Source organism: Nicotiana tabacum, chromosome 5 (genome assembly GCF_000715075.1).
Source record: "Nicotiana tabacum cultivar K326 chromosome 5, ASM71507v2, whole genome shotgun sequence".
Taxonomy (NCBI): domain Eukaryota; kingdom Viridiplantae; phylum Streptophyta; class Magnoliopsida; order Solanales; family Solanaceae; genus Nicotiana; species Nicotiana tabacum.
Window position 1 is genome coordinate 44,317,044 of NC_134084.1, and position 20,282 is coordinate 44,337,325.

The 20,282-nt window shown below is 35.2% G+C and overlaps 1 protein-coding gene across 2 annotated transcripts; it reads right to left on the reverse strand.

Moving 5' to 3' along the window:
- Positions 1-1,950: 1,950 nt before the first annotated feature.
- On the reverse strand, positions 1,951-10,962 carry LOC107773304 (very-long-chain aldehyde decarbonylase CER1). Of its 2 annotated transcripts, XM_075253507.1 has the most exons (10): positions 10,583-10,962; positions 9,752-9,978; positions 8,077-8,309; positions 5,920-6,139; positions 4,915-5,290; positions 4,714-4,821; positions 3,327-3,527; positions 3,151-3,249; positions 2,483-2,656; positions 1,951-2,396 (listed from the first exon to the last, which is right to left on the reverse strand). In XM_075253507.1, the coding sequence occupies exons 1-10, from the start codon at positions 10,640-10,642 to the stop codon at positions 2,214-2,216; spliced, it is 1,881 nt and encodes a 626-aa protein (XP_075109608.1). In that variant the 5' UTR covers positions 10,643-10,962; the 3' UTR covers positions 1,951-2,213. The 2 variants fall into 2 exon arrangements, with proteins under 2 accessions (XP_075109608.1, XP_075109609.1); XM_075253508.1 differs by lacking the exons at positions 9,752-9,978; positions 10,583-10,962 and adding an exon at positions 8,570-8,702.
- Positions 10,963-20,282: the final 9,320 nt, after the last annotated feature.

Below are 20,282 nucleotides of genomic sequence, written 5' to 3' on the forward strand. Positions count from 1 at the left end.
AATTGATAAAAATACTAAGCTGAGAATTTTCTCAAAACTTTCGGCGTAGTAGTAGCAAGATAGGAAGATAATTTTCTTGTCAGCAACGTATCTCTTATTTTGTGGCCTTTTCTTTCTTTTTTTCACTTACCCTCCTGCGTGAAGCTTTCATGTATACATATATACTGACATATACCTTAATTACTGACCTTTTCCAAAAAGGGTAGGAATAGGTTAATTAAGGCAGTGACTTCACGTGTAAGTCCAATTCCATATGGAGTACAATACTTCCATATAAAGAGAATCATTAATCCCATTTTAAATGGGATTGTGGTGGCAGACGTGGACTTTCCAGTTGATCCAATTCAAAGTTGGATTCAACTTATAACTCTTTTGTTAATATTTCATATTATTTATGAGTACCAACTATATATATCACATATATATTTCATCCAAGAGATATAGTTTAATTTTCTATTCCAAATAGAAAACTTCAATTTGTTCACAATATTAATTATATCCTCTGTGCTAGCAAAGAATACAATAATATTTCATTGGGCTAATAATTTAAATTTATTTGACTAGTTAAATTCTTTAATTTAATTATCGAATACTAAAGTAATTAATCCTTTAGCAAAGATCAGAACACTCGTTAGTGTGCGACCCCATAGGTTCAATACTAAGCCGGTAATAAATTGACCACATCAATATACTAATCAAGGGTGGGTCTAGCAACACTCCTTAACGATGGGATAGCATGAAGTATACAATTTACTCTCAAGAACCAGTAGAAGAATAATGTAGTAGATCCTTCTGTCCTTGTAGCTCTGGATCACCCTAGGATATTGTTCAACTGTCAAATCCTAATAGGCGATCAACTATGTATTCATGTCAAATATAATCGACCAGTGAATGACCTAAGAAACTCATTTCTTCTTTCATTCAATTTCCCTGGCCAAGGTCTTAGTTTGGTCGTTTATAATTCATGACAACATGGAGCTTAAACTCATTACCAAGAGTCGACAGATTCCATTTTGATCAATCACTAATTGTACAAGCATTTAATCGTACCCAATATCCTTTCAACTATCGCCCTAGGGCCATAGGTGTCTGGTATCAAAGCACAATAAATAACTTGTCAATTACTATGACGATCTCAGGTCAAAAGAAATTTTTACATCACATTCTTCAAGAGAATACCCTATTGACAGTTTATGGTAATTCTAACCATTAGGAATTATCCAATGAGTCGGTTCAATGATCATATCTCTATATGCATCATCTATCTATATAATTTAGTTAATGAGATCAACTAATCTTTATCCCGTAAAGACGATCACAAATATTGATCTAACCGGATTACTAATGTCCAAATTAATAATCCTACGATCAAGAACAAATTTAGATTAAATTATAAGAAACTTTACTCTCATTATCATGATCTCCGTCACAATATCAAGTCTCAAAATTTAATCAAGGACTTTATCAAATTAATCAAGCAATTAATAACAATGATAAAAGAATATCAAATGCCATATATATTTTATATCAAATAACGTTCACAAAATATGTTCAAATCATCAAATATGATATTCGATCTAGAGCATATCTACTATATCCCTAACAGCTACCACTACACCAAATGCTCTTTTGACCATGAGTTCCCACGCCGAAAATTAAGTACTTTATCCGAAAAATATCCCTGTGATACACAGCCTAAGGAGGGGAGCATGGGTGCACGTGCCCCATGCCCCTCCACGTGAATCCGCCTCTGATTACAAGACTTGAATAATGTTGAGTCCAAGTAGCACGTAGCAGCAATATATAACGTAATTAGAAGAGACAAGTTGACATTTTGAATTATGAAAGGCATCAAATTTTGGTTGAAAACACACAAAGCAACGAGATGAAGCAAAACCTAGAAAGCAACGCAATTGGGCTTTTTAGTGAATGGCTTTGTACTCAGAAATATTTCATCAACCACTCATTTCTTTATATTTCTTTGAAAGATTGATCTTATATATGTAATAGATCACGTAATACAGTACTCCTACGTCCGATCCGGAGAACGAAATTGATAATTTAAAAAATAAAAATAAAAACCCTGAAAAAGGTCTTACACAATAGGAACAACAAGATTTGACATCAAGTTGATACTTTATATAGTATGCATTTTAATTATAAGCTCATATGCCACCACACTCAAGCTAGAAATTACAACACAAATGTCTAACTCAAGCCTTGGATTCAGAAGCAGAAGCCGTAGTCAATGGGCTAAAACCGTGATCAAGACTTGCTTTCCAGACTTTCTCAATATCAAACATCATGTTCCCACACTCATGCTCATTCCAGCCTTCCAGCGCGTGCAATATTCCAGCTACTCGCCACGCGCTCATCACTCTTCTTGGAAGCCAATTCTATTGTTTTATTAAAATAAAAGATTGAATTTTTTAGTGAAACTGAAAAAAGAAGAAAAAACAAAGGGAATTTAGTATATTATTACCTCACAGGAGTCCACGTTTTCAAAGTGTTTTGGAGTGATCATGGCTGGTGTGTGAAAGTAGAGGCAATCTTTGCGAGCTTTCCTTGGTGGGAATTGTGAAAAGGGAATGAATAATGTTCCTTTTGGTGCTTTCAATTGTTCATCTTCACTCAATCCATCCCCTACTAGCCATATCTGCAATCCAATGCTTTATTAAGTACAGTAACTTTCTTATTTACAAATCTCTTTTTTCTCTTGTTCTTCTTATTTAACTTGGGGTGGGGGAAATTCCTTTTTCGATTCATCCCTAGCCTCATTCAAAAATTGTTTTTTATTCAATCCGCAAGAATCAATAGAAAAGATAAATCCCTTATAATACATCAGATCCGGCTCGGGAGGGGGTGGGGGGGGGGGGGGGGGCAGGAGTTTCAAATGGTATAGATGGTTTGTTTTTAATAAAGAGTTTAAGTCACATACGTTGTTGGTGTAAAAAAAAAAATTTGCAGTACTATCAGGTAGTCCAATTAATATCTATAGGTGAGTTTTCTTAAAATATAAAATCTATAATCTTGAAAATAAAATAAGCTACCTGCTATAACATATAAATGTGATCTACGGGTAACTTAAACTCTTTAATAAATAATCAAGATTAACAATCTTATTCATTGTTTTTCATCATTAATTTGTACCTTTGAAGCATATGTTTTTGAGGGAACCAAATTAGCTGCGACTTCAGGGGTAAGACTTGATTTGAGCTTCTTGTACTCTTCTTCTCGCAATGTCACGACCTATCACAATCACAATAAATGAGAAAAAGGACAGTATGTGAACAAATTAACTGTTTGATTTTTACAACTAAAGAGACCTTGACTCCCCCTTGGCATAAGGCAAGGGCAATGGCATTTGCAACTTTCGACAAATGGCCTCCAAGGACCACTTGTGTGGTTCCTTTAGGAATGGAGTTTAGGACCACAGCAACAGCTAGGCTACTTCCATCAACCACCTTCACTTTGAGCTCAGGATGCCTTCTTATGTAAAGCTCACCATTATTATTCAGTTGCTCCTCCTGTAAAATTTCATGTATCGAGGCATGAGAGTTAACTATCACATAGAAATTAAATTTCTCAAAGTAAAAAGTACAAATAGGCATTATTTGAATCATAGCTAGTGGTCATAAATTCCCAAATTGTAATAATATTACAAGATCCATCAGTCCCAAAAAAAATTATACTAACCAGCTGGTGGATTAATTGGGTCATAATAGGTGGTGCGCCTTTTTATAAAAGGGAAAATGGCCATTATTACCCTGTACTATTGTAAATAGAACATATTTGGCCGAATCTGCCATTTTTGTCAATGAGCAGTAATTTGAGGCGAGAGGATTTTGAGTTTTGAGGTCCTTTCCATTGTCCAACATAGTCGAATTTTTCCAGAGATATATCCAACCATTGTTAGCTGTTGCTTTGATAGTCGAAGAACTTCCTTTGGACTCGACAGATCTGGGACTTCACCGGAGTTCATTCCGGTCAACTCTTTCTTTTTCCTTTAAATTTTGCCTTATTTAATTTAAGGGGTTAAATTGGGTTCACTACTAACGGGTCAGTGACTGCAGCGGGTCTTTTAAAATTGGTCGCTGCTTTTGTCGTAACTGAAGGAGAAAGAAAGAGAAGGGGAATAGTTGAGTGGAGACTAGACTGACTTGGCAGCTGACATGGAAAAAATGGAGAGGGTCAGCTGCCACATTGGCCATCCATTAGGATTAAGGGCAATTCCAGGTTAATAATGACCTTTTTTCCTTTATAAAATATATAAATTTCTAGTAATTTTTGAAATTGTTAAAAAATTCAAAGGTAATATTTTGGGCCAAAAACAGGTGTAGAGCTGGTTTTGGGATTTGAGAATTTTGTTTTCAAAATCTGCCAAAATTTGGATAAAATTTATACACAAATAGATTTTACCAAAAAAAATTTAAAAAAAACTTGACAAAATCTATGTCCAAACGGGGCTTTAATACTTCCTCCGTTCCTACATGGTAAGGTTCATTATGTGAGGGTAAAAGTACTCTTATCATTTGTGTGAATTCGGATATAAATTTATTTAGAAATTACAAAAATAGTACTATACACCATAATAGTTAGTAATTTAAATTATTTATAAAATATTTTCCAAAGGCATGGTAAAAAAGAACCTGAATGACTCTCAAAATTATTGATATTGCCACATAAATTACAAAAAAGGAGTATGTTACTCGCCTGATTTAAGAGTCCAAGGCTCAGTACTTTTATGCCTTTTCGGTCTGCTTCCATGATAGCTTCCTCAATTAAATTGTTAATCGTCTCTCTTTGCCATTGCATAAAATACTGCAACCAAATCAAGAAATAGCCCAAAAATAAATAAATACTTGAATAGCAAACATAGTGAAAATGTCGATAAATATTAGTATAAATACTTACTTGTATGCGATATTTTGGGATCGCCCAAGTTTGCAAATTCAGACTCTTGAACACATTTCTCTCAACAGTAAATGTGTGACCATAAATCCAAGTAACCATCATAGACCACAATGTAACAGGCCACATTAACCAAAAATACCACTTAGATGTGTAAGGTTCCGAGGCAAAAGAAGCAAATCCTAGCCTGAGATGGTAAATGGATTCTGGGGTTGTTAAGTGTGTTAGGTGCACCATATCGGGCGACTTGCCTTGCCTTTCAAGTGATTTTTCGTATAATGTGTCTGAAGATTTGTCCAGTGTATCGTAGATGTAATCGTACATTGGCATGAAAAGCGAGTAGTTTGTTCTAAATTGAGTGTGGTGGAGTGAATGGTACCTGTGCAATAAAATAACTGCCGTTAGCTAAATGCGTTCTGAAAAATAAAAATCTTGGGAAATTTGTAAGCTTACTTTATTATGTGCGTCACACAACTGACATTAGTTGTGTGGGGCTTTATTTTGTCTCAGAATAAAGTGAACCCAAAGTTTTGAGGACCCAAATGCGTAAGAATTGGGTCCATTTTGTTGTGAGACAAAGCATCACACAACTGACAAGTTGTGAGGCGCAAAATAAAATTTTTCTTATGTATTCAACTCTTTACGGAAGTATAAAATATTTTTATTTTAATAAAGTTCGTCTTTCCTCGAGTAATGTTTAATTCAAAAATTTACTTTTATATATATATATATATATATATATATATATATATATATATATATATATATATATATATATATATATATACTTTCCTATCTCCCAATTTTTTTACAAACTCGTAAGGGCTACATTTGACTTGCTATCTCCCAATTTTTTTAAAGCTTAAGGTCTTCCTAAATTTCCAAAGAAACATTGCTAGCTAAGTGAATACATAAGTTCGACAAATAAAGGAGAATATATTGATGCACCAAAAGAAGATATATATAAAAGATAAGACAAATATATAAGTAGAGGAATAAGAGACTTACGAGGGTGTATACATCAAGTATTTGAGAGGGGGGAAGCTGGAGAACATCCATTTTGGAATTATCTCAAAGTTGCAATGGCCCATGTTGTTCATAAAATCAATATAAGTAATATATCCACCAAATGAAACTATTGAAGCAGTCCCAGTTAGCACAGTTGTGAGAAGTGGTATGGCAAATAGCAAGAAGTATGCTATATGCTCTGCAAATGGATGAATCACAGCTGCGAAAACACAGAAATTAACTTTGTAAGGTATTAATACATGGTTTTTTTTTCATTGTTATATGGTGGAAAGTGTCATAGAAAATATAGATTAAATTAAACATCAAACATAATAATTGCACTTTTGTCTATATGTTCTTAAGGGATCTTTATAGAAATAATTAGCCACATTCACTTTTTATTTTTTTCTAGCTGGTACACATATATTAAACATGATGATATTGATATAATATGTGGATATACAAATATTATACATATATGCCGCCTATTTTTAGTCTAAGCGGTCGGATGGACGGCTATTTAGATTTATTATTCTTAAAAAATCATGAGCTATTAGCTACTCCATTTATTTTCAATGTTAAGAACTTCAAGTTTTCTGACTACCTATATATGTAGACCAATTTAAAGAGTCATAAAGAGCCAACTATATTGCTCTTTCATTACTTTTATAATACACTATTGTATTTAACTATTTGTTTGTTTATTTTTTTATCAAATGAATATATTAACTTAGCAGTTCTTTAATTTGTTGCTCTCAGGTTCTTGTTTATTGTTAGGTGCATCTTTGCGGACCTGCATAACGTGCAGTCCTCCATAAATGGGACAGAATTTTAATGCGCGCGATAATACTTTTTTAGAATTAAAATCCCACCACAAAGGTTGACTGCCAAAACAATGAGGGCTCTTTAATTACAGGATTGTTGTGTTTTTTATCTATAGGGGAGAATGAGATAATTAATCCCGAAATAATTAATTATGAGATGATTTGTTTTCGTCAAAATAGCACGATATAGTCAGTTTTCGGACTGGTCATTCAAAAATAGCCACCATTTACGAAGTCAATGAAAAATAGCCACTATTTTGCTGCAACAGAGACCGGTCCCGCATAATATACGGGAGTTCGATGCATCTGTGTACGAACTCCAGCATATTATGCTGGACCGGTATACTTTGCTGACTCCTGTATAATATACGGGAGACTGGAGCACCGGTGCTCCAAACTCCAGTATATTATACTGGACATTTATACTTGCTGGAACTCCAGTATATTATGCTGGAGTTCTAGTGTACTTATGCTGGAACTCCAACATATTATGCTGGAGTTCCAGCATAGTTATCCTGGAACTCTCGTATAATATGCTGGAGTTCAAGCATACTTATGCTGGAACTCCCGTATAATATGCTGGAGTTCAAGCATACTTATGCTGGAACTCCAGTATAATATACAAGCGTATTTTCCGGGTTTTGAACAGTGTTTTCGCTCAGATTTATCTTTACATGAAAAGTGACTAAATTTCGATTACTTTTGAAATTGAGCTATTTTTGAATGACCTGTTGTAAATCTGACTATTTTTAAATTTCGCTCAAGTATTGGACTGTCGTTTTCCATCAATTTACCGAGGCCCATGCTTCTTTTCTGCACCTGTGTGCTTAAATTAGAAAGGGTTTGTTTTCAAAGAAGATTTGCTCTGAATATGGTAGGGTTCATATCGTGCCAGCTTGAAATTTTGAAATTTAGAAGAGAACGTGCTAGAAAAATAGGCCTTCAATTCTATAGTTAATGCCCCAACGTCATGTCTTCATCTGTATACTTCACCTAACAAATTAATATTTTTAATTAACCAATTCCGTAACTGAATCAACCCTTCAAAATTTTGTATCATCATATTTAACTTGACGTAAAATTTAAAGAAGAAAAAAAATACTTGATACATACAAAAAAAATACTCTTAAAACTTGCTGTTTTAAAACATGTCATAATATTTTATTACCATAAAAATATGTCATTAATTAAGGATGTGAAAAGTTTTAAAGTTAACGATTCTTCTAAATATAAAAACATGTTACTACTTTATTTAAACAGATTAAAAAAGAAAAGTGTGTCAAATGCTCTTGAAAGTTAATCAAATGTATCTGTTGAAATTGAGATGACTTACAAGTAATGGGTTCAGTCGCAACGGAGGAATGATGATGAGAATGATATCGAGAATAAAGGAAATGGTGGTGTAAAGCTCTGTGAAGCCAGTAGTAGAGAAATTCAACAGGACCAGTTTGGAGCAAAGCTGTCATAATGATCCCATCCGTCCTCCAAATAGGCATGTGATGAGACTGCTCCAGCTTTGTGTATCCGTAATAGAACAACAATCCGTTAAGTATGATTTGATCATCCCTGCAAATATAAACTCAGTTATATAAACTAATTTATGTTATATATTATCACTCCGTTCTAATTTATTCAAGTTGTTTGATTAGATACAGAGTATAAAAAAATTACTTTTGAATCTTGTAGCCTAAACATGTCATAAATATTTTTACGGTTATAAGATCATGCCATTAAGCGTAAAATAAGAAATTTAAAGTAAAATGAGTTCATGAAGAAAATATTTAAGCCAACTAAATGTGAAAAATTATCCTTCGTATCAAACACACCATGAAATAAAAAAATGTACCGACACCAAAATGGGTCTTGTAGCTACAAGGGATTTAATTATGCGCCGCGTGAGGAGCTTCTTAATGAATGGTCGCTCAGGACTCCCATGCAAAGATAGATAAGTGTCTTTTTCAGAAACCTAACTTAGTGTGTGCCCCCACATCTCCAAGCTTGGTGCTATTGTTATTATGTAATGTACTCCTTAATCTCTAAGATTGGCTCTTTTTGCCTATTGGCATTTACTCAATAAAAATATCTCAGATAGACTGATAGAGGCATGTGTCTGACTGAATAACGCTCTTAAATTTTCCAACCATATTAGCATATTATAGACAAAATATTAAGGTTTATGTCAAGATATAGTGTATGAAATTGTGGGAGGGGAGGGGGTTGGCACTAGTGGCGTAGTCAGGAATTTCACCAAGAATGTTAAAATTTTAAACAAGAATAATTTTTTTTGTGGATGAATGGTGTTTGTAGCTTGATTTTTAAATTATAAAATTTATTTAAGAAATAATTTTTAGTTAAAAAGTTACTTTTGAGATTGGTTGTTTATTTCTACACAAATTTAAGTTTTAAGAGATCTTATTAGCAAATTATTAATTAGATTGCAAAAGAATCAAATAGACCACACATGGTTGTCTTTGTTTAGTTTTGGCAAACAAAATGGTCAGAGCTTTGAACCCGGGAATAACACATCACTTTGAACACCTTGAGCCACTAGACTGTCACACTCAATTGTGTTAAGGGTGTTCAAACTATAATATACAACATATTAAAGTAGTATTTAACTTATATATGCAGTATTATTATTTTTCGGTAAAGGGTGTGCGTTTGACCACCCATGACATAGGGTGGCTCCGCCAGTGGTTGGCACAAAAGCACTTTGTCAGGGTATTGTTAAAAGGAAAAAAACATGACAGGCATCAAGATGCAGGAGGCTTTTTTATTTTTTATTTTTTTTTAATTCGTAATATCTCCAAATATAGCTAGCTCTCATTGCATAGAAGAAAAAATATTTGGTACTGCATAAAAGCACATAGTATATTTTTTCCTGCAAAATTGGCGAGACACTTTAACTCTCCAAAATAAACACTTTTTTGGGGAAGAAAAGAAAAAACAAAAGACAGTTTTTGTTTTCTAAAAGTTTGACTAAACTGGCTGTTAGAAAAGATACGTACCAGTTTCTTTCTCTGTCAATTTGATCAAATTCAATGGTCTTGTCAACAATTCGGTTATCGCCCTTGGCAGTTCTGTAGCGAGATACGGATATCCATATCTGATTGTGAAGCATTCGGAAGAATAGAAATGGGAATATAATTAAGTATGTCATATCCCTCTTGCTTTCATCTTCGCTCATGAAGAATGAGTTTAAGCTGTGAGTCACATATGGTGCCAAAACCACGTACTACATTCAAACAAAATAAAGCCCATGTCAATAATTAATAACGTCATAATTCAACGCCCAATTGTTTGTTTAAACTATTTGTACAGACGAAAGAAGGCAATACATGGTGATAAGTTGACAATGACTACCGCACATCAGAGAAAAAATCTACGAGAATTAGTGGTATATGGGACTCAAATGTACACTGTGCAATATGCATGATTGCTACATATTTGTCCTGCTTATTGGATGCATTCAAGGACTAGGTTTTCTTTAGCAACATAGAGAAAAAATAAGAAGATAGTTTCTTAAAATCCAACTTCTTAACCATACATGTTTTACGGTATAATTTAGCATTGGCGAAATTAGAAATTTCATTAAGGATGCTCAAAGTGTATATATATATATATATATATATATATATCACCAAAAGTAGAATTTGACCTATATACATAGTCTAAGTTTTCCTAGGAAAGGTGTTCAACAGACCACATCGATCATCCTTCACTTGCTGCAGTGCCGCCTTTGTAGTTTAGTATACATAGATATTTGGACTATAAAGGGAGAATAAATGAAACGGAAAATTCAAGAGAAGCCATGAGAAGGAAGATGAGTCCGTATATACCTTGAAGTTCCCAAGCCATGTCCATGGCCATTCTGTTAGAATGCCTGGTTTAGAAGCCATGTTTTTGTGATGTTTAATGACGAGTTTAAACTAAAGCACTCTCTAGCTTTACCCAACCTCTTTTCCTGTGCCCTTTTGAGGCTTTGCTTCTGGTTGGACAGAACTGCACTATATAGAAGTCCCTTGTAGTGGCTAATTAAATATTGTCATTAATGTGCTCTCAACGCTCCCTAGTTGCTATGTGACACGCATCTCTTTTACAACCATCACTTTTACTAATTCACCTTTACTTCCAGGCTCCAGCTTGCAGAAATTCTCTTTGAAGATTATCCACCGTGCATAGGTCTAATTTTTGGATGTGGAACATCTTTGACCGCAATGATTTATAAAAGTTATTAGACCTCGACCTTGTTTAAATGATTTGAATTAATCTAGAAAATAGTAACTGGCCTCTGATTAGTATTAGTTTTTCATCACTTGATCTAAATCGTTCAAATCTTATTTCAATAAGTGCGTGCCTGTGTTTTTTAAAATTCTTTTTACAATTACTTATTTACTCTGAAGAGGTTTGAATTATCACATTTTTGGAATTTGTATCTTGTTTCATGTGTTTGAGATTTTTGATAGGTTGTAGTATATTTTGAGACTTGTTAGTTGATGGTTGGCTAGAAACTCACATTTTAAATTATATTTCGCCCTCTAGTTACTACACTTTAATTGTACTTGAGGCTAATTGTTAGTATTTTGTACTTTTTACGTGTGTTATGTTGTATAGGATGTAATTTCGAGTTGACAAGCAAGTTTAGAGCTAAAATAAATGAATTGGAACTTTAAAGCCTGAGTAGAATCCCAAAGTATTAAGGAGGGATCGTGTTCGAGGGCTAAGTCTGGATATTAAAAATTGAGAAAAAATAATTACTCTGGAAAAAATACACACCGCGCCGTGGGGCGCGTCGAGGGGCGTGGGGTGCTAGTACAAAATTGTTTCCAACTTTTTCCACTTCGGTTTGAAAATGATAATTTCGTCCGGGCTCGTTCCCACATGGCATAAATACACCAAAAACACGATTTTTAGAGGACTTTAGACCTACGGAAGATTGGAAGAGCATTGGAAACTCAAAGCACAAAGATTCATCATTTTTTCCTCACCTCAACACCCGAGTTTGAATTGAATTCATGTTTTCTTAATGTCACGCCCCATTTTCTTGCGAAAGCGGGTTACGGCATCGTGACAACTCCTTTTGGAATGGGAGACAGAGTGCCAAAGGAGAAAAGCACCACCTAACGATTTTTAAGGTGCGTTAGGGCACCTATTTGCAAATAACTCTGTTTGACCAGTCAACGCCACCAAAGATCGGGTAAGGGATCAAATTACCTCAAAGAGAATGTGTTATGCACTCTTCAAGGTCCACAATTGTGGGTCCCGGGCGAACTTAAGATTATGTGGATTACTATTAAACTAGGTGATCAAATAAACAAAGGGAGTTCAGAAGTCAATTTTTTTTATTACAACATAATTTGTTGATCTATGTTGAATGACTAAGTGTAAATAACATGCACATAAAAAAGGAGGAGGGGGTCCTAAGTTTTTAGCCTAAAGGATCACCCCGTGCAACATAAATAATACTTCGCAACTCTTTTAAGGTAGAGGTTGCTCGTATTATTCAGTGGGCACAGACTATCATCTCCTGCTACCCAATTACTATGTTAAAGTGGTTACCTAAAAGCGTTCTAATTCAATTCTAGGTCGTACCCTATGCGTGTACTACCCGTCCCATACCTATGGTCCAGGAGGTATTGGACCTCTATTTGGGTGGATCTAGACCTCACTTAGGCTGCTCAAAAATGTCAAAACTAGACGACATACAAAAACACATTGGACTTCACATATAAACGGTTAAGGCTCAAGTTTTGCCTCCACACTTAAGCAGCAAATGAACGCAAAACAAATTCCAATTAAGCAATTCAGAATTGAGAAACTTAAATCCCTATAGATGTGATTTCTATGTAACAAGGCATCAAGGCTTGCAAGCAGTTTCATAGGCCAAGCGTTGCTCATGGACATGATTATACGATTTGCATGCTGGTTAATGAAATTGAAGATTTTTGGTTATTAAGCCTGTTGTGTCTAGGTGACTCGTGCAATAAGGAATAATGAAAAGACTATTGGGAGGATCCCATAAGTGAATTATAAACCACATTGAGAGGTGCAACATTGACTCTTATTAAGACGAACAGTGATGTCTTATAGACAGGATCTCTAATGTTTAGCACTTGGAGCTGATTTTATTATTACACTCAATCCTATAAACATATTTTCTAGATAAATAGTGCGATGCAGTAGTGAATGAGATGATTAAAATCCTATAGCCATGGTTTCTAGTGAACAATGCAAGATAATAACAAATGAAGTGACCAAAATCCTATAGACATGATTTCTATTGGACGTGCTGAAGCAAATTGAAGGAAAGTTCAGTGACATTTGTTCCTATAGGTAGATTTTCTAGTGGCATGTAGTAGTAAGAATAATTGTAGCATTTGGATTCATGTTTGCTAGAAAATAGTGTGTATGTGTGTGTGTGTGTGCGTGCGCGCTTACCCTAATGACATGGTTTCTACAGTGCACATATAAATTAAACGACACATATGACAAGTAAATCAACGAGTCATATAGGCATGTTGTCTACCCCTTTTATACAGACATTAAGAATCTAACCCTTCCCCATTTTTACTAATACCCCATTGTTTATTACAAAGGTTATTACATACCATATAATAAAGTTGTTACAAACGTGGTCCAAATAATGATAGTAAGCCCACAATGGGTCCAAAGATATACCAGCACTGTCTGGGCCTTCAGCACTTCGGATGCAGCATACACAGACTTTCAATAAAGAGCCATGTTCATCAATACAACCCAGAATCCATAGAAGAGCTTAGAGCCAAATCACATAATCATATTGCCAAGCATTAAATTACTTAACCAACCAGCTTACATGTTCATAGGATAATAAAAAGAAGGAACTAGGATAATTCGGGTTCCAGCATTAGAAGAAGTGATTAGGGACCCAAATCCTAGTGTGTTAGAGTTCTCAAAGGTCTGAAATGGACCCCGAGCAGTGATCATACTAGGGAGGTTAGTAGTAAAAGCCTTGGTAGCCTTGGCTTTCAGTTGGCTAAAAATAAGGAGTTCAGAATTGCATAAGTAGTAAATGAGGGAGAATGGACAATGGCTAAGGGACAGAACTGGGGGTACACTTGTAACCTAAAGGAGACATAGCCAAGTTGAGTAACTAATCAAGTAGGCTAGTAGGTTCAGTAAGATTTCCACACACATCAAAGTACCACATAGATAGCCTCATACTAAAAGAATTTGGGGAAGCAACAGGTTTGTAGGATATACATCGATTATCATGCATGACACTAAACCAATTAAGACCTAAGAGGTCCAAATTAAGCTAAGTATGAATCCTAGGGTCATGCTAATCAGTATTTAGAAATAATGGAGGACACACATTGTAGTAAACACTAGAAGAGGGTATCAAATAAACCAAAGACATACTGAGGAATCATATTACAATAGAAACAAGATCATAGTCGATAAACAATGGTTTTAATTGAAACATATTGTACATGCAAGACAAACATTGCAAAGATTCAAAGCAGTGTGAGATAGCAAGCACATGTAAGTGTTCTAGGGTTGACACAATAGACTAATTAACTAAAGAAGGTCTAAGTTATGCCATAAAACAAAATGGTTCAAACAGGGCATGGGAAACAAGTTGAGGTAACTGTTAAGATCTTAATCAATCACTAATGGGGTATGGGGATCATATTGAATGACGTAATAGCAGGGGAACATATTACAATTAACATAGAAAGTTCTAGCACAAGTATGAAGCATTCACTATAGAGATTAAGGACAAAGCAAGTAAGCATGTTTTAGGGAATATTCAGACACCAATACACTGGCTAAACGAACTCAAGAGGATCAGATTATCCAAGTTAGACTTAGGCAAACTCAGAACTAGCAGCATTAGGAGGAAGTTAGATGCTAAAAAGACTTAGAACAAGGTAGAATTAACAGAATCTGTATAAAAGCAATCAGAAAAATATATTAAGCCAAGGATTTCAGATGTGAGAACACATGCAAATCAAAGACATATAGGGATGAAATTACAAAGTGAAGTAGCTTATAAGAGCAAAAGATCCACAAGAACCCAGAAACCTCGGTGCGTCAAGGTTCCTAAGAGCTTCAAAAGGACCGCGGGCAATGGTTGCACCCAAAAGAGCTCAAATAGTAGATTCTCAGTGGCCTTGGCTTTCAACCGTCCACCACAAAACAAAGAACAAGATAATAAAGGAATTCACACAGCAAAGCCTCAAGTTTTAGTGAGATTATATCGATTCAAGTCTTGTCTTAAAGGGGAATGGGGAAGGGTTTATATTGCAGTAAAAATTGAACGAACACAAAAGGAAACAAAGTAAATCAAACAACAAATAAGGAAAGAAAGCATGAAAAATCATTTCAAAATAAATTTAAGAGAGAAATCAGGTAAACCCTAGTTTTTTTAGGGAAAGCGAAATCAACAGAGATTTGAATGAAATCAGACTCACATAATATGGTATTAAACGTATATAGACGAAATAATACTCATAATCAATGATTCGAACCACATTTTGTTCGATTTCAGAAGGTATTGCTTGCCATGTTTAGGAAAGTACTTAGATAACACCATAAACGGACAACCAGTACCAAAATATGTTAAATATGGCAAAAGAATAATAGTCGAATCCCATTATCTGTGGGATTTGGAGAGGGATTAAGGGGAGGCGGATAGGGTTCGTGAAAATATAAGAGAAGAGAAGAGAGGATACATAGGCGGCTGGGCAGAGACAATAGTCTCTAGGGTTTATGTGGGAGATATAAGGAGAATTGGGGAAAACGTTGTGGGCCGTTGATCAATTTTGATCAACGACTAAAATTTTATCATGCTGGGTCATTTATTTTCCGGACTGGGCTGGGAATTGGGTCATTTGGAGTGGTCTTGGGGTAATTGGGATGATTCTAGTCTGAAAATTTGTTAAAAATTGGGTTGTTATTTAAATACACAAAAATTATCAAAACAATTTATAAAAATACTTAATAAATAAATGAAAAATATTATTTATGCACTAAAATGATTAAAAATAATAATTTAGCATTACAAATATATAGAAGGCTACTTTGACAAGCAATTAGATATGAATATAAACTATTGTTGAAAAAGTAGATAAATAGCTTAAAAATGTAATGTAATTGTATGAAATGAAGTAAAAAAATATTTGAAACATATATTATAGGTGAAAAATAATAATTTAGGTAAATAAGTCATCATAAAATAATTCAAAGGGATAATTAATAATTATTCAAGTAATTTAAATGCAAGAAAATCAATTTAAAAGCTCCAAAAATTATGGAAAATTGTAGAAAATGCTTGTATAGATTTGTAAACTAAACAATGATGCAAAAATGATGTTTTGAAAGTATATATATAGTCTGAAAAATTATGAGGGCAAAATTGGATATCAGCAGCTATCCCTCTTTACCCGAAAATGATGAACAAGTTGTCGGGTAAAGAAAATGATGATCAATTTTGGCTGAATTGAGTGAGGAATGATGTTATTTGGAAAGAATAGGGGCTGAACCCTGGTTCCCGAGTTGCCTACATATCCCTGGTGTTACAGGAATTAGTCCGTGTGTAGTTCTAGATCCAACGGTGAACGAAACAGATGATGTTGTTACAAGAATGGTCGTATGTTTTGGAAAGGGTTCTTTTGGTGTAGGACAGTATTAGATGAATTTATGCAAAGTCATAAATGTGAGTTTGAAATGCTATGGGTGTATCACAAAGCTAATATCTGAACGGTCATAGAGTAAAAGGCGGGTGATTGATGGTGGTCAGTTATGTTTGAGACAATTGATAGATGTGAATGCTATGAACGGAAACCAGAGCGATGATTGCTCCCGTTTGGAGAACTATTACTTCCTGGATTACGTGAAAAACTTAAAACACGATGCATGCAGATATATATGGGTTATTGCGAGAATTTAAATATGATGAAAATTCTCTTTGGACCATGAAGGTTGTCTTTGGACGGTGAGGATGATGTGTGCAATAAGGGATTCGCAAGATGTCCTCGGGCAATGAAGATGGTGCCTTCGGACGATAATGCCTTTGAATAATGATATGCAATACTGAGAGATCCTCATCTCATGGAATGGTGTCTTCCGGCTATGAGGATGATGCCTTCGGACTGTGAGACTTTTGGATAAAAATGGCGATGTTTCAGCCCATGAGATGCAAGGATATCATGCTTGGACATATGCAAAATAAAACAAGACAAAGCTTAGTCTTGTGTAAGGTTAGGGTAGTGGTTAGCCCCAGGCGAATAGAAGATAGTGCTAGGTCATAAATAGCGTAAATGGAGATAGCATTTGGTCTTATTCAAGGACAAGGCAATGCTTAGCCTTAGGCAATTGAGGAGGCAGTGCTTATCCTCATGCAAGAAGAGGAGACAATGCTTAGTCTCAATGCAAGGAAAGGTAGTGCTTAGCCTTAGGGAGGCAATGCTTAACCTCATCAGAGGAGAAGACAATGTTTAGTCTCATGCAAGGAAAGGTAGTGCTTAGCCTTAGGGAGGCAATGCTTAGCCTTATGCAATTAGGGAAGCAATGCTTAGCCTTATGCAAATGGGAGACATGGCTTTGTCTCAATGCAAGGAAAGGCAGTGCTTAGCCTTATGCAATTGGGGAGGCAATGCTTAGCCTCATGCAAAGGGGAGGCAATGCTTAGCCTCATACAGAGAAAGGCAATGCTTAGCCTTATGTAATTAGGGAGACAATGCTTAGTCTCATGCAGGAATAGGAGACAATTCTTAGTCTCATGCAAATAAGAGAGGCGTGCTTAGCCTCATGCAAGGGAAGGGGAGACAATGCTCAGGGTCATGCAGAGATGGAGGCAATGCTTAGCCTCATGCAAAGAGGAGACAATACTTTGTCTCATGCAGGAAAGGCAATGCTTAGACTTATGAAATTAGGGAGGCAATGCTTAGCCTCATGCAGGAATAGGAGACAATGTTTAGTCTCATACAAGGAAAGGTAGTGCTTGGCCTTATGCAATTGAGGAGACAATGCTTAGCCTCATGCAAAGAATAGGAGACAAATGGGAAAGTAAAGTATTTCTTAGCTGAAGCTGTTTGTGCTAAATAATTTGTTGTCTTGATGGAAGCATCTTGATATATCTGCGAGTATCGTTGTCTTATTGTGCCTCCATTCAAAGAAAAATTGTGAGTTATGTGGGGGGAAGGTTAGTTCCCGCTCTTGTCTTCCGCTTTGCCTGTGCTCCTGTCTTGAGATCCTGTTTGAGTTACCCTAGATAACATCTGGCTGCTATAGAAATAAAGTTTCGAAAAAAATATGCATGCGTTCGATAAATATAATTGTTTTAAAATGTAGTAGTATGCGATATCAAGTAATTTAGATGAATTGCTGACTGTGACACATTTTGGGGACATTGCAACCTCATTGCCTTAGAATTTTGAGGGTTCCCCTCAAAATTCTGCCCCAATTTTAATGCAATACTTTGGTTGTTCCGTATATGACGAAGTTGACTAAACTTGCTTTAGAATTTTGAGGGTCCTTCTCAAAATTCTGCCCCAGTTTTCTGATCATGGTAAAATGAAGATTTTATTAAGATGTGACCAAACCCGCAGGGCTTCTTACGTATCCCTTCTTAAATGGGAATCATGTCAAGCGTAGTTCAGTTACATCAAATGAAGAAATGTAAAAAATCCTAAACATAGTATCTCTTGACTGCGTCTGAGTTGATAGGTTTTGGCCAAATCTCTCTGTCCATGTTGATATCCAATTTTTTCCTATATTTTTTTTATGTAAAGTACCTTGCAAAATAACATGTATAAGCATATATGAGTATTTTCCAAGGCTGCATTGTTTTTCTTAAATTTTCAAAGATTTTTAAATTAATTTACTGCCCTATTTTATCAAGAAAACGCAACAATTATCCCCAAAGTTATTATTTTGGTGATTCATTTATTGGAGTCTCATGTTTATATTAAAATATAGCTAAGGTATTTTTACCCTTTTTTTTTACAAATTTATTGGGTATTTTTTAAAGATAGAATTGCATAATTGCAATATTAGCCATTCTAGGTTTAAATTCATCTCATATTCATAAAATGAGATTTTATATTTTTAAATCGATAATCATGTGTTATAAATCATTTTGATGCTTTCAATTTATTTCGAAAATTAATTTACTATTTTTTATAATTTTAAAGGGAAAACTAGTTATTTAAATAATAGCCCAATCCGTTTCAATTTTAGCCTAAAATCTGACCCCTAATTGGACCCCAATTTCAGCCCAATTTCAATTTAAACTCGACCCATACCCCAATTACCCCTACCCAACCCAAAACCTTATTAAATCCTGGCCGTTGATCAAAAAGATTAACGACCCTCATCCGTCCTTACCTTTTTTTTTATCCAAATGACCCCTACAATGCCCCTATCATTTCTCACTCGTCTCTATCTCTCTACTTCTGGTTCTATTTAGAACCTTCCCTCTCCTCTCCTCTCCGATGAGCTCTGTTCATCTTCTCCTGCCACCTTCTAACCTAAATCTATGGTGGTCTCACCACCCACCAAGCCACCTATGGCTCCTAAAGTTTGGTTAACTGAAGCTTCATGATTCGACCACGAAGATTTGGGTCCAGACTTCTGTTGATTCAAGCTTTAAGGCCATCTTCGGCCCTGCTCCAGCAAGCTATGTCTGTTTCGAGCCTGGCTACGACTCCTTCTGTTTAGATCCAAGCCTTTCTCACCGTTTGGGTTCCTCTAAGAACCCTAGCTTTGAGGTTTTTCTGATCTCTTTAGATCTGTTCCAGATCTATTCTTTCCCTAAGTTTTTAAACAATTTTCTGGATTTTCTTTCGAAAAAAAACTATACTTTTGAAACCATCTCTTTTTCCGATCTAGGGTTTTTCTGAAATATTTAGATGTTTCTCTGATTTTCTCTTTCTTTTGTGCGTTTCTTCTACTATATTTTCCTCTACTGTGTTCTCGCGTGTTTCTTCTACTGTATTTTCCTCTACTGTGATTCTTGTATGTTTCTTCTACTGTATTTTCCCCTACTGTGTTCTTGAGTGTGTCTTATTAAGTTTCCTACACTATGTTCTAGTTATGTTTCTTCAAATATGTCTTAATATATTTTTCCTACTGTTCTTATCAGTTTCTCCAGTATGTTTTGTATTAGTTCTTCTACCATGTTTTCTTTGAACTCTTATGCTATGTTTCGTATGCTACTCTTCTATCATATTTCTTATGAGTTTTGTTGCTAAGAGTAACATGTCAAAGGTTTCAGTTCTTTTCTGAGATCTCTGAACCCGTTTCGACTCAAGTACTTGTCCTCTCATCTCTGAACTCGATTGATGGTGGAAACCCTAGAATTTGGGGGTTGTCCAAGTTTGGAAACCATTGGCTAGGTGATTTGCCTGAACTGGTTTTATTTCAAAAACCCTAAACTCTTTCAGACCAGTTTCGAGTCTCTGAACTGAGTTTTGAAATCCTTGTTTTTCATATGATTCTGACTTTTGCTTTACGCTGAATCTTTTCGCTACTTCTCTTTTACATTGCTAACCT